The 13,427-nt window shown below is 26.4% G+C and overlaps 2 protein-coding genes across 3 annotated transcripts; one reads left to right on the plus strand and one right to left on the minus strand.

Annotated features, from left to right (window-relative positions):
• The first annotated feature begins 349 nt into the window (after window positions 1-349).
• Window positions 350-7,561, plus strand: LOC114124840 (TRAF-type zinc finger domain-containing protein 1-like). Of its 2 annotated transcripts, none has more exons than XM_027988272.2 (10): window positions 350-593; window positions 2,447-2,661; window positions 2,723-2,912; window positions 2,975-3,247; window positions 3,633-3,820; window positions 3,885-4,142; window positions 4,280-4,448; window positions 5,304-5,514; window positions 7,131-7,264; window positions 7,333-7,561. In XM_027988272.2, exons 2-10 carry the CDS (start codon window positions 2,500-2,502, stop codon window positions 7,368-7,370), a joined length of 1,623 nt encoding a protein of 540 aa, XP_027844073.1. In that variant the 5' UTR covers window positions 350-593; window positions 2,447-2,499; the 3' UTR covers window positions 7,371-7,561. The 2 variants fall into 2 exon arrangements, with proteins under 2 accessions (XP_027844073.1, XP_027844072.1); XM_027988271.2 differs by having other exon boundaries at window positions 2,469-2,661.
• A 1,099-nt stretch (window positions 7,562-8,660) lies between these two features.
• LOC114124843 (uncharacterized) lies at window positions 8,661-11,448 on the minus strand. Its single transcript, XM_027988275.2, has 4 exons — window positions 11,038-11,448; window positions 10,028-10,469; window positions 9,429-9,913; window positions 8,661-9,061 (listed from the first exon to the last, which is right to left on the minus strand). Exons 2-4 carry the CDS (start codon window positions 10,466-10,468, stop codon window positions 8,791-8,793), a joined length of 1,197 nt encoding a protein of 398 aa, XP_027844076.2. The 5' UTR covers window position 10,469; window positions 11,038-11,448; the 3' UTR covers window positions 8,661-8,790.
• Between the last annotated feature and the right edge of the window lie 1,979 nt (window positions 11,449-13,427).

Consider the following 13,427-nt stretch of genomic DNA (forward strand, 5'->3'; position numbering starts at 1 on the left):
GTCAATAGCATTAACTGAATATTATATTAAATGCGTGTAAGTATGTGAAAAATGAAATCGGCATCCGCAAGCTAAAAAAAAAAAAAATACTAAATAAAATACTAAATCTCATTGGCAAAGCCTAATGTCGATGGTACATATTAATAAGACCATAAAAAATATTCTAAAGGAAAAATATATGGACATTTCAATAATATTGTGTCTATAACGAGCTAACCGTCTACCGGCCTAACCTATATGCCGTACGGTAAATACTAAATACTCAAGTCAACTACACGGCGTTGTATTTTACTTATTCTTATCTGTTGAAATTATGTCCACTCGTTCCTTATCAAAAATATAATATATATGTATAAAATAGTACGTAAACGTTAAGTGTTAAGTGACTGAACTATAAATTGAAGTGTGATTTGTGGAAAAAAATGCTCGTTTGTATGTAATGCGCACTTTAATAGTTTAATATTTCAATTCCTATCGATTAAATTATTATTGTTCATATAACTACAGCGGAATCGGTTAGTAAGACTATACTAAGACGACTTCAAAATGAACCCAAACGTAAACGAAGAAGATACTAAATATTGTTTCAACTGGTAAGCTCCAGTATACAATATCTGTCTAATCCACCATTTTAATTACTAGCTTTATAGACTTATAAGTTTTAGTGTTTGTTTACACGCATCAAAACCGACATTTTACGATTAATATCAATTAGTTCTGTTATAATTAAGTTTTAACATATGTCCCTCATTACATTTTTGAATTTGGTTTTAACAGTCACAGTATGATTATTTTATCCACGATTGTTTTGTTAATATATATATACTTATATACCTATATATGTATTTGCATGCACTTCCAATAGGAGATAATCGTATTGAAACTAATCAAAAATGTTTTATTCTATTGCTAATTTATAATTTCAAAGCTTTAACCTTAACTTCTGTTAAATAAATCAATGCTTATTACTATGACATTGCAGAATATAGACTTACTACACACATATTTAAAATTTTAACTCTCAGTGCCCACTTAATGAGGATAGTTACAAATAATTATTATTTGTTTTTGTTTAAATGTGATTGGTACCGATATCATTGACTATTAATCCAAATTGCAAATACCTAAGCCACTGTATGTATAACATTATTAATGCTTTAAGAGCTCAGGTATATTAATCCAAAAACAATCCAATTAATTATTATCCTTGGATGCCGACTGTAATTGAGCTTTTAATTGGTTACATATGTGTGATTATGATAGTTAAAATAATTAAAAATATTTTAAGATTTAATAACACATGCAAGTTACTGAATGTAAGTACTATTCTCTTGTGCATTAAAATTGAAAGTGCTCAAGTACTGAAAATGAGTATTTTAGATAATCCATCCATATCGATTTTATAATTGTGATGGTGTATAATTTTCCGCTTTTGCATCCTAATATTTACTAAGATTAATTATGTTTTTTCATTATAGGTACTGTATTAAATTTATATACTCGTAAAAAAAAAAAATAGTTTTTTGGGATTTCTAAGTAACCTCCATTTTATTTGGTAATCATAAAGTTTGATGTTTGATCCATCATAATTGAGTTATTACACAGTATTAAATTTAATATTATTTGAAAAAAATATATAAATCATGCTTTTATTATGTTAATAATTAATATTTTTAGATATTGATGTTGAAATTATTAAGAAAATACCCATAATATCAATATAGTTGGCCAACACTATTAATTATTGTATTTGTAATAATATATACATTTTTTATATGTTATTGTTACTAAATAGCTCTAAAGACAATACTAACTGTCCTGTAGTTTTTTGCATGTAATGGATTTTGAAACACACTTGTACCTTTATACAGTTTATTCTTCTCATATATTTATGGTTTATTAGGTGATTGGCATTTTCAATATATTTATTCTAAAATTCAAGATTTTTGTTGAATGTCATATCATAGCACACAAAATTATTCCAAAGAAAATATATCAATGCTCTATTGGACCAAACTGTATGGAGGTAGATTTGTTTTTGTGCATTCTTTGGAGATAAATTAGGAAACCATATATTTTATAGCCATGTAGACTAATTGCCTACACTCTAGCTATAGTATTGATTTTTGTGTTTTAAATTGTATTGATAGTTAATTTCTGAGTTTTATGCAACATTTTTGTTTTTATTTGTGACTATTCACAAATAAGAAGTATTTATATTTAATGAAACGTGTAGGATGAAATTGTAAAATAATGTTTATAGAGTACAGTAGAAAAATTTATTAATAATTGTGTTTACATCATAAATAATAACTATTATTACAGGTTTTTGATAGTTTAAATGATAAATATATTTATATACCTATATTCAGTCAATATACTTAGATTTATTCAACTATGTATACTAATCTGATGTTTATTAGTATATTTTTTGTTCATAATATAGGTATTTGTTATTATTGTTTTAGCCGAAGAAATATTCCACTTGTTAACCATGTAATGCACACTGCATACTGTCACCGTAACCTGAAGCTTTGCATGAAGTGTGATGAACCATTCCTAACTTCAGAGTATGAAGAGCATCAAAAAACTATGCACTCGGTTATTTTTTGCGATGCCTGTTCTGAAACACTTGAAGCAATTGATTTAGAATCACATAAAGTATGTTCTTTTTATGTTTTTTTTTTTAAATTCTGGTATTTATATATTTTACATTATTTAGTTAAACGATTGTCGTCACCGTATGCAAACATGTAAATATTGTGAGATTGATGTTGAAGCTTTCTCATTACCTGCTCATACAGATGTGTGCAGTAGTCGTACAGAACTCTGTAAAAGTTGTGGACAATTTATAATGCTGAAGTATTTGGCTTTACATCAAGAATCCCATGAACGCAAAGAATTACTTAATGGTAAGAAACATTATGTGATATTGGATATTTGAATTTGATATTTACTATAACTTTGACTATAGCTGCAAAACCAGTAATAGACGACAGTCCAAGCAGTTTGGCCGCATATCCGCCATTAATAAAAAAAGTGCCGAACATTGCAGTAACTGCAAGACCAACAACAAGAACTACTAGCATGCCCACGTTGAGACTACATGAACCAATTATGACTAATAACAGGGTTACGCCACCAGTCAAACGCAACAACGATCAACCTCAAATTAATACTCACAGCAATAATGATAACACACACAAAGATCCAAAAAAGAATATGCCAATAGTAGACACTCCAAGTGGTAATCATTTACTTAATTATTTGTATATTTATTTATTTATTTATTTATCGAATATTTTGTTAACAAAAGATGTAACAACTGTTTTTCTAGCACTTCATATTTTTTTTTCAAAGAATTTATATTATTTATTTTATTAGTTCTAATTTAAGCAAGTTTGATAAATCTGATTTCAGTTTTCTTTTTTTAAGTTAGAATTGTTATAGGTACCACTTTGTATCTTTGTCATTTAAAATTGATTATTGTGTAAGAATCTGGTTTGTTCACAAACAAAATGTTAAGTATTTGAATATTTGATCAAATGCGCTTGTTTTACATAAATGTCAATATGTTATATTTTTAATTATTCATTTAAATTATTAGAATTCAAACCATTTTCTTTTACTAGATCTAGACGATGACGATGATGAATTTCCTGTACTTGGTGCCTATTCAATTCCTAATAACCATTCTACAAAAATCAATAACCAATTAACAAATGAGTATAACAATTTTTCCGATGCATTTAATAGTGTAAAACTACCATGCGAGTTTTGCCTTGAAATGATTGATTCAGAAAATCTTGTTTTACACGAAGTAAGTAACATTGTAATGTTCTTTGCATAGTAAATGTAAATATTTCTTGACTGATATTTTATAGACTGGATGTCGTCCTGATTTGGCAACATTTCATAATGTTTTGCAAACAAATAAAAATACCAATGGCGAGAATAATATGTTTCCAATACCACCTAATGACTTGGATACTTCTAGCAGCAGTGGAGACAGTGAGCTTAATTTGAATACATTGAGTTTGAGTTCAGAAGATGAAGATGATAGTGAAAAAATCAATGTTGAGAAATTGCCTTGTGAATTCTGTGAAAAATTAATATCTATTAAGAAGTTTTTAAACCATCAAGTAATTATTTGGTTCATGATAATATTTATATAAGATATTTGAGTAATTAAATATTTTTTAGCACTCATATTAACATTTTTAAACCAATAAGCTCCATTTGTAACAAAATATTATGATTAACACAATGGTTTTTTCAGTGGAGATGCGAAAAACTACATTTGGATTTACCTGTGATAAATAATTTTGATAAAGATGTATATTCACAACAACGTGAACAACGTATTAATATGACTACAATGTTCCCGAAATCAGTTAACTTACTTGAAACTCAGCGTAATCAATTGAAACCAACATCTAGTAATAATGGTAATGTATTATTGCACTTCATTGATAATAATATGTTTTAGTATAGTGCAATTTCAGTGATCCGTATCGTATAGGTTTTATTATTGATTAATAAATATTAATTGGAATTTAAATAGTCTAATAAAATAAATCTACATATTATACGCCTTTAAGATAATTTCCTTTCCGAAATGTATAGGGCTCCATTTTTGCTGCAATTTAAATGCCGGTACACAGTCAGATTATTTTTATTTATTTATTTAAAATAATAGATCCCATATGGCTTTAGCTTACAATTTTCTACACTAAGATATAATATACAATATACATTTTTAATATAGAAGTACAGTATTACAATAAATTGTCATCATGGTTTACTAGAGACAATGCTTTTCTTAGAGGATCAACCTTAGACGTAGTATGTTCTTGCCGTATGTATGCTCCTCAACGCTTCTATTTATTATAAATATTCAAAAGCCAATGCTTCATATAGTTCGTCTCACAAAAACCAAATGCTCTTGTACATCTTCACGCTAAGTACCCAGTCCACATTCCCCTTGGCATTAATTTATAGCTCAGTCTACATGCATAAAATGGTTAGTTAAATTGATTCATGAACTTTATTATTTAAAATTTTATCCTAAGTTATTACTGTAGACCATACTACAGAACAAACTTAAACTTAACAAACTTAAAAAAAAACAAAAACTTTAACAAACTTACGTGTAATATAAGACTAAAAGATATTTACTAGACTTAACTGATATGCTACTTGAAAAATCCAAGTATTATAGAGATGACACCCGTAAAATTTTCATAACTATAAGTATATTTTTGTACCCAGTATCAGAGTTTTTAATTTTTACTCTATTTCAGCTTCAGCTAATCTATCTAGTAGAACATTGATGTTGAGAAACTCTGATGCTAATGCTCAATCTTCAGCATCATCAACTTATGATCCACAAATGAGACAGATACTACCACGAGTTAAACTAAATAGACAAAATCCAAATAGACCTAACATACCTATGGATAACCGTTATATGAACAACTCTGCTCGTAACAATTATGTACAGTTTATATCCAAGTAAGTCCTTTTATTCTAATCTAAAAATTATTTATTATAAAAATATTATTTTATTTTTGTTTTTAAAATTTTACAATTATCATTATTATTATTAATTAATGTTCTACAACTTGGTCAATATTCAATAATCAGCGTTATGATTAAACTATTGATTGTTTTGTTAGCATCTCTAACAAGTATTACATGTACATAAAATTGATCATTGATATTTTTATTTTTAAAACCTTATTTTTTAGCATCACAGCCAATATACTCAAAAATATGAATTATTAAATTGTTTGAATATGACTTATTTAAATAAAAAAACTGTCTAATAGCTATGATATAGTTTATTGAGTAATTAAAAGAAATAATTAATTGACTTACTTGAATACTAAAATACATTAATTTGATAAAATTTTGGTTTTATAGTAAAAAAAAAAAAACGTAATCATGTTAAAAGTTTTTATAAATTTGTTACAATAAATAAATAATGAAACCATTTATGTACATTTTATATTATTTGTATATAAAAAGTAAATTATTTAAAAGAAATGTAATAGCTGATTTTAGAATTTGACAACATAACTGAACAAATTCATTAATCATTAACAATGTCAATATTTGTTTGAATGCTAATATAGCTTAGATTGTGTTAATTAGAAATTTAGTGTATTTGTGGTAAAGTGTACCATTAAACTTTTAAGTTCAATGATCTTGTATTGAAATGGGATTTTCAAGGAAAAAAAGGTAATACTTAAGTACTAATTTTCAAACAAATTTAAACATTTTAATTCTTGGTGTGCACATGTACAATTAAGATATCCAGGGAAAGTTGTGGGACCTTGTGGATATAATTACCATAGTAGGAGATATAGTTAGAAATAAAAGATCTAAAATATATTTTAATTACTAGGACTCAATAATAGTTATTATTATTATAGTTTCTACTAAATACTTAGAAAAATTAATTCTTACAAAATATGTAACTTTAAGTTTTACAATAGTAGGGGGCTATATCATAAATCTTATGGAATTCGGTAGTTAGAAATGTGTTGATTTTACAGCGAACTGTCATTCTTAAACGGTGTGTATTAGTCAGCAATTAGTTGTTTAATACTTATTGTTACAATGTTGTAGTTGTCACATCTATAAAACTTTTAAGACTTTTGGAACATTAAGGTAGAAACTTTGAACATTTTATTAGGTAGGTAACTAAATTAATAATTATAAACAAATAAATTTTAATTTTAATTTTAGTGAATTCAGTATGTACATTTTTATTATTTTCATTACCTTTAATATTTAATAATTATTATCTTAATTAAATAGTACAAACGGTCATAATTAGAGTATATTATGAAAACAAATTTTTAACTAGAAAAAATTTTATACATACATTTTTTTAAAAAAAATACTTTACCTATACATATAGAAAAAAATGGTGTTATTACTTAAAAAAAAAAGTAAATGGTATTGCGTATAAGTTTAGATACCAATTTAAGTTTGGTTGCCAATATATATTTTGGTATATTAATAGGTAAACCAACTGAAATATTCGATGGTATCTCTTAGGGTGAATATATTGTATGTACCTAATACATTTTATTTATTAATTTATTTTTATTTTCCATAAGTTCAAGATTAAATCATCCAGAGCAGACTTCCACGATTAATAATTCTCCTGTATACCTAAACCCATCTAGTGGTGCTATACCAAAACAGAAAAATAAGAAGTCAAACAATAACAGGAAAATTATAAAAAATAACTGTGAGTAGATTACATATTTACATGTTAGTTAAATTTGAATACAATTAATAGTTGTTTTGTGTTCACAGTATCGAAACGTAAAGGTTCTGAATCATCAAGTGACTGAATGGTGGTATTCAGTTTCCTTTATTTTAATTATTATTTATATTTTTAAGAAGACTACAACTAGTGAAATTTATGTTATCTTAAGTATTAAAAGTTTTTTTCTTGACTTGATTTTAACATATCCTAATAATTTGCTTTTTATAAACATAAAGATGTTAAATAAAATAATAAAGAGAAATGAAATGATTTGCATTTATTGTATTTTAAATTAAAATATTAACTTTCCATGTCCTCGAGATATTATTATTATTTTTTAGCTATACTTATTATAAAATATCATGTTTGTATTATTATTTATTATATTATATTATATGACAAATGTGATAACTGATAACTATTAAATGAGAAATCAGAAAAAATTATAATTACCAGAATGTTTAAAAGGGATTGATCACGGTGTCATAAGGGAAAGATAAACAGAAAGAAAAATTGTATGATTTTATTCCACAGTGAATGAACAATTTGTACGATTTAATATTTATTTAATTGTAAAATTGTAATGTTTTGTCCCTTTACACTGTAAATTTATGAATAATAATAAGAATCCTCTAGTTAATACTACAAATACAATGTAATGTGAAATCACAAAATATCAGGCCTTTGTGCCAATGACCTATAAAATTGAGGCTTATAATATAACTTAACTAAGTTGTAAATGATTCATATGAAAAATAAATATATTATACTGGAATATTACTAATTGATTGTTGTATTTTTAATATGTAAAGGTTACTCACTCACTAAACAATCAATTAAGCTGATGTAATTTAGAAAAAAATTAATTAGTACCAAAAAGTTATTTAAATAGTCAATCAACTAAAACAAGATATAATATTTTTTGAATTTTTAATGGACAATTAGAACTTCTTCACAAATCTGGCCAAGAGTATTTTTTTTGAATATTCTTAGTTCAATCAGTGTTCCTACTAAAAAAAAGTTGAAAAAATTAGTTGTTAATTTTGATTTGTATGCTAGCTATTGCTAGAGTATATGCTTACATTACATTTTATAAATCTGTTACTAAATGGTGAATTTAATTTAAGATAATATGTTAAAAAGAACTATTAAATAATTTTTACCAAAACTGAATATTAATATTTTGAATTTCTACAATCATTCCATATTGATATAAAAATGAATAGGATAAATGGAAACATTTTTTTTATTATTATTATTAATTTTTCATATGCTGTTCAATTGTGAGTTAAGTAATACAGAGTGAAGTATATTTATAATTATCTTAAATAAATTATAATAAAAACAGAATTTAAAATCAAAGCAACATTAAAAATTAATGTACCAAAATTTTAATAATATATATATATTGGATTTTACAAAAAATAAATTTAACAATATTTAATATTTACTTGTATATTACATATTAATAAATATTTATTCATAAATAGTATAATTAATTATTATTAATTAGAATTAAAACTAGTGTTACGGTTGACATGTAAACGGAATAACCGTAACCTCCATTGGTCCAAAATATTAACGAGTTTTAGTGAATCTGACAATCCAGTTGGTTTGACTGCAGCGTTCAGAAAATGATACATATTATGCAGTTTTTCTTCTTCTTGATACAAATCAAATACAACCACAACATGTTCTAACAGTTGAATAACACTGCATAATATTTTTCTTTCATTTTTATTGAAATAATTCTTATCTACAAAATCTTGTACAAACCTAAACAAAGTTTTATTTAAGATCAATACTCTACTAATAATACCTTATACCAATTATAAATATAAAACCAAATACAACTTCATAACTTTTTTACTTATATTTTGACATAATATAAATATTTCATGGATTTAATTAATAAATGGGATCACGAGTATGTCTTCCTAAACACATTATGTATACCTAAGTATAAACAATACATTAAATTTATTATTTTGGTTATCATTTTTTATTGTAACACAATTTTTATGAGCTGTTTGTTAATAATAATGAGCTAATATGTTTTTAAGAGCAATTAGTTTTATAGATAATAGTTGGATGAAGTATTTAAATATTTTATTATAAAGCGTTAACATAAATGATGCCATACCATTCTTTGATGGAAGATGGAAATGCACTCGTATCATCCATCTTTCCTAAAAGTGACTTGTATAATTTGAATGTTATGTAAGTATAAATTTTTTTCATTATTTCTCCTTTCAAAGGTAGAAATAAATCTACCATCATATTTAATAAATCATCTTCATTGTATTTTGAATACAATTCTTGAGCAAACGCTATAATAGTGGTATCATTGTCTTCTTCTAATGCTGTTTCAATACAAACACTAAATAATCTTTTAATCACATTTATCATTTGTCCACAAAGATGATCAAAAGATATTGTTACAATATATTTGGCTATCGTTAGTAACTCGGCAACACTAAATTTCTTATTATTTTTAAGTATACTGTGCGATATGAAATTTATTATTAATTCAAAATTATGCCGTCCAATTTTTTGATATTCTAATGATGGACCACTAGTTGAAGTATCCAAATCAGGTTGCCATTTACACAAAATATTATGGATATCCTGAAAAACATTAATTCTGTTTTTAATAATGGCAATCCTTAGATAAAAAGTTTACATTATAATTATTAATTACTAAATAATGGGGGAATAGAATTTATTATTTTCAAAACATACATTAAATTCTGGTGACCAATTTTCTTTCATTAAGTGGTTAAAATGAATATTTGCTTCAAGTCCATTTTTTTCAATTGACATTATTTCAAAGCGTTGTATACATAATTTTTTCGAATCAGCAATTGAATTGTCTTTAAAGGGTATATTAAAATTAGAGCGGTCAATCACAACATGATCCAAATTTGTTAATTCGAGAGGAAGTTTATTGATGTCTTCAAAATCAATAGTCTCATTTACTTTTTCTTGATACAAGTCATCAATAACTTTCATTTCTTCATCAAGTTCAGCACTTTGCTTCAAAAGCCGTCCTTCAGCGCGTCTTTCTTTCAAAATTTTTTTTATATCAAATTTAAAAGCGGGTTTCCTCGGTCTTTTTGGCACAGTTTTTTTTGATATGCATTGTTTTTTATTATTTATGGCTTCTTTCTTTGTTCTTGGCATTCTGAAAAATAAATAAGATAAGTATTTTTTTTATTACTATATTTTATAACTGGTATTTTAAAACATTGTATAATCATATATTATTAGATTTATTAGGTATTTACTAAAGTAAAAATGATCAAACAAACAATTAAGTAAACAGCTGTAAGAAATCAACACTAGCGATAAAAAATAAAGTTTATTTTTTACTTATACTACTGCAGAATATTAAATGTACTATACTATCAACCAATTAATTATTACTATTATATGAATAAGCTCTGTTGGTACAGAAACAGAAGTTTAACCTATTATAGTACATGAAATATGAATAGACAATAATGAAAAGTCTAAACTCTAAATCAATATTATGTTCACCATTATTTTATTACTTTAGATTTACACAATATGATTTTCTCAAGCTGAGAAATCCCATAACAAAATTTTATAATAGTTTCACCTCTAATTCATAATAAATGAAATTATGATGACTGAAATAATATTCACTTAGCCAGTGTATATTATTGGTTTTTAATTTATTATTTAAATAATTTATGTATTTTGTAAATAGCCAAATATTTCATTTTTACCTTGTTGATTGTTCTTCAATTTTTATGAAATCTCAGAATAAGCTCGACTGAACTTAATCTTAAATGCTCCAAAGTGCTTGATGCGCTGAGTAAAAAATCGCATTACTGTGTTAATAATAATGAATAAAATACTTATGACAAATTACTATTTTATTATATGTTTCCAACTAAGTACTGTCAGCTCAATATCATCCACAATTTTTTGTTTTTAGGTTTAGTTCAATGTGAAATGAATATGTGATTAATATTGTAAGTTAAGTGTAATAAATAATGATTTAAACAGATAAGGTACTAGATAAGAAATATTAATAATTAATAAATATTATAATTTAAAATTTAATTTTAATATTAGATATTTTGTTCTAAATTCTCAACAAAAATTTGTTAAATTGAGCGGGAATAAAATGACCTCGGAAATAGATAGATAAGTATTTATCCGAAAAATGATAAGGTTCCTAACTGAGATAGATAAGATGTACTGGAGCGCGGATTCGGCCGTAAAAAAAGTAAAAATGAGCCGTCGCGTTTGACGTTATCCCCACCATCGAAGGGCAAAACTGAAAATATTTCATTGTTACATTTTACATAGGAAAATACGATGGATTTGTAAATAACGATTTACCTATTTTCATTTTTCGTTCATAATCGCTGAGATATTTACTCAAATGCTTATCAAGCCTTATCGTTAGTTTGTAATTTGTAACAATTTTGTATTGTATCTTCAACATAATAATATAATAGTTGTCTCGTGTTCAGCTTTTGGATGTACTATATAATAGACACATTAAAGGTGAAAGTATTCAGTTACAAGCAAAGAACAAACCTACAAGTGGGAGTTACCCGGCTGTATTTTCTGCCAAAATAGACCTTTATATTGCCAACTGTACTGACTATCCTAATTATCGGAAAACAATTTCAAAAATATATTTGAACTCGTCATGAAGTTTACTTGAAAACGACTGTTTTTATTTTTTTTAAATTAATCACTTAAGTTCTTCAAAATTTTGAACATTAAGAATTTTAAAATATTAATAATATTAATCGACTAACCTCGACTGATGTGGTGCCTATTTTCAGTGGCGGAGGGATATAGGACAATTTGAAACAATTATAGCTTCATATCTAATATGGGTAGGTGGTATAATAGTAACATCTTCTTGATTATTGACCTTTAAGTCTTATAAGAAAAAACAGTTTATTTCTATTAATTAATTTTATTATTAATCGAAACTATATATATATATCATATTTTTTTCTTATATTATAATAGACAATAGTACAGATTTAAAAAATGTCTAAAAAACCAACAAAAAAATTTTGAAATATGCACTAAAAGATTAAATATAAAAATGTCAAAACATGCAAAAATATGCATTAAAAAAGTCATTTTTGTCACGCCTGCACCGAAAGTTTGGTTTTCGACCACGGTTGAAGCGTTCGAAAGCGTCCTTTTTCCGTCCAGCGGGCGGTAAAGTGGAAATCCCCAAAAGTGCCGGCGGAAAAAGAGGAAATCCCCAAAAGTGCCGGGCGGAAAAGAGGAAATCCCCAAAAGTGCCGGGCGGAAAAGAGGAATTCCCCAAAAGTGCCGGGCGGAAAAGAGGAAATCCCCAAAAGTGCCGGCCGCCGGGCGCGTAGGTATCCCCTGCACAACCAGAAACTAAAATGTACACCTACCACGGTTCTTACAAAACATAAACTTTTGGTTACATCTTAAATGTATAGTAATCTCCTTGCATGACGCATAAACATTTAAACATATTATTTAATTTGCACTGTTGGGCGTGACAAAAAATAGTATGTGTGGCTCGTGCGGGAAGGCAATTTCAGTCTTGGGCGAAATGCGGCACTTGCCTACGGCTCGTGCCGCACACAACGCCCGCGACTGAAATGGCTCACTTCCCGCCCTTGCCACACAATATACTATTTTTAATCAGTATGTTATGAAAATATCATATCTATAAATCAATATCATACAATTCATACGAATATACGATCAACCAGAATAAATATGCAAATACAAAACTGCAACGTGCTCTGATGTCTCATACATTAAATATAATATAGATAGGTACCAAAACGTAGATAATAATGACCAAATCCAAATGTTTATAATGAATAGTATTTCTTAGAGCTCATGGACGGGTTCGTTAGAGTAGGTAATGATCAGAAGTCTTAGACCTAAAAGTGAAGGGTAAATAAACTAATCAAAAAACTTCAATTAAATTTAATAACAGTCGTCGTAAACGTATAAGACTTTGTAGGCCTACGATCATCGGTAACAGCGGAGCAGCTTTTTTTGGAAATGCTGGCCGTATCGATAGTATTTTTATATTATATTATTTTATACTATATTATAATATGTAGTTTTATCGTTCATGGTCAACCACAGC

This window comes from Aphis gossypii, chromosome 2 (assembly GCF_020184175.1).
Source record: "Aphis gossypii isolate Hap1 chromosome 2, ASM2018417v2, whole genome shotgun sequence".
NCBI classification, from domain to species: domain Eukaryota; kingdom Metazoa; phylum Arthropoda; class Insecta; order Hemiptera; family Aphididae; genus Aphis; species Aphis gossypii.

What these genes read in the sequence shown, in the direction of transcription:
- LOC114124840 (XM_027988271.2), top strand. Translation starts at nt 547, where the DNA reads ATGAACCCAAACGTAAACGAAGAAGATACTAAATATTGTTTCAACTG. An exon ending in AAAATCTTGTTTTACACGAA is followed by an intron (nt 3,821 to 3,884) that starts GTAAGTAACATT and finishes GATATTTTATAG; the next exon opens with ACTGGATGTCGTCCTGATTT. An exon ending in ACCAACATCTAGTAATAATG is followed by an intron (nt 4,449 to 5,303) that starts GTAATGTATTAT and finishes ACTCTATTTCAG; the next exon opens with CTTCAGCTAATCTATCTAGT.
- LOC114124843 (XM_027988275.2), bottom strand. Translation starts at nt 10,468, where the DNA reads ATGCCAAGAACAAAGAAAGAAGCCATAAATAATAAAAAACAATGCATA. An exon ending in ATTGGTCACCAGAATTTAAT is followed by an intron (nt 9,914 to 10,027) that starts GTATGTTTTGAA and finishes AATGTTTTTCAG; the next exon opens with GATATCCATAATATTTTGTG. An exon ending in CCATCTTCCATCAAAGAATG is followed by an intron (nt 9,062 to 9,428) that starts GTATGGCATCAT and finishes AACTTTGTTTAG; the next exon opens with GTTTGTACAAGATTTTGTAG.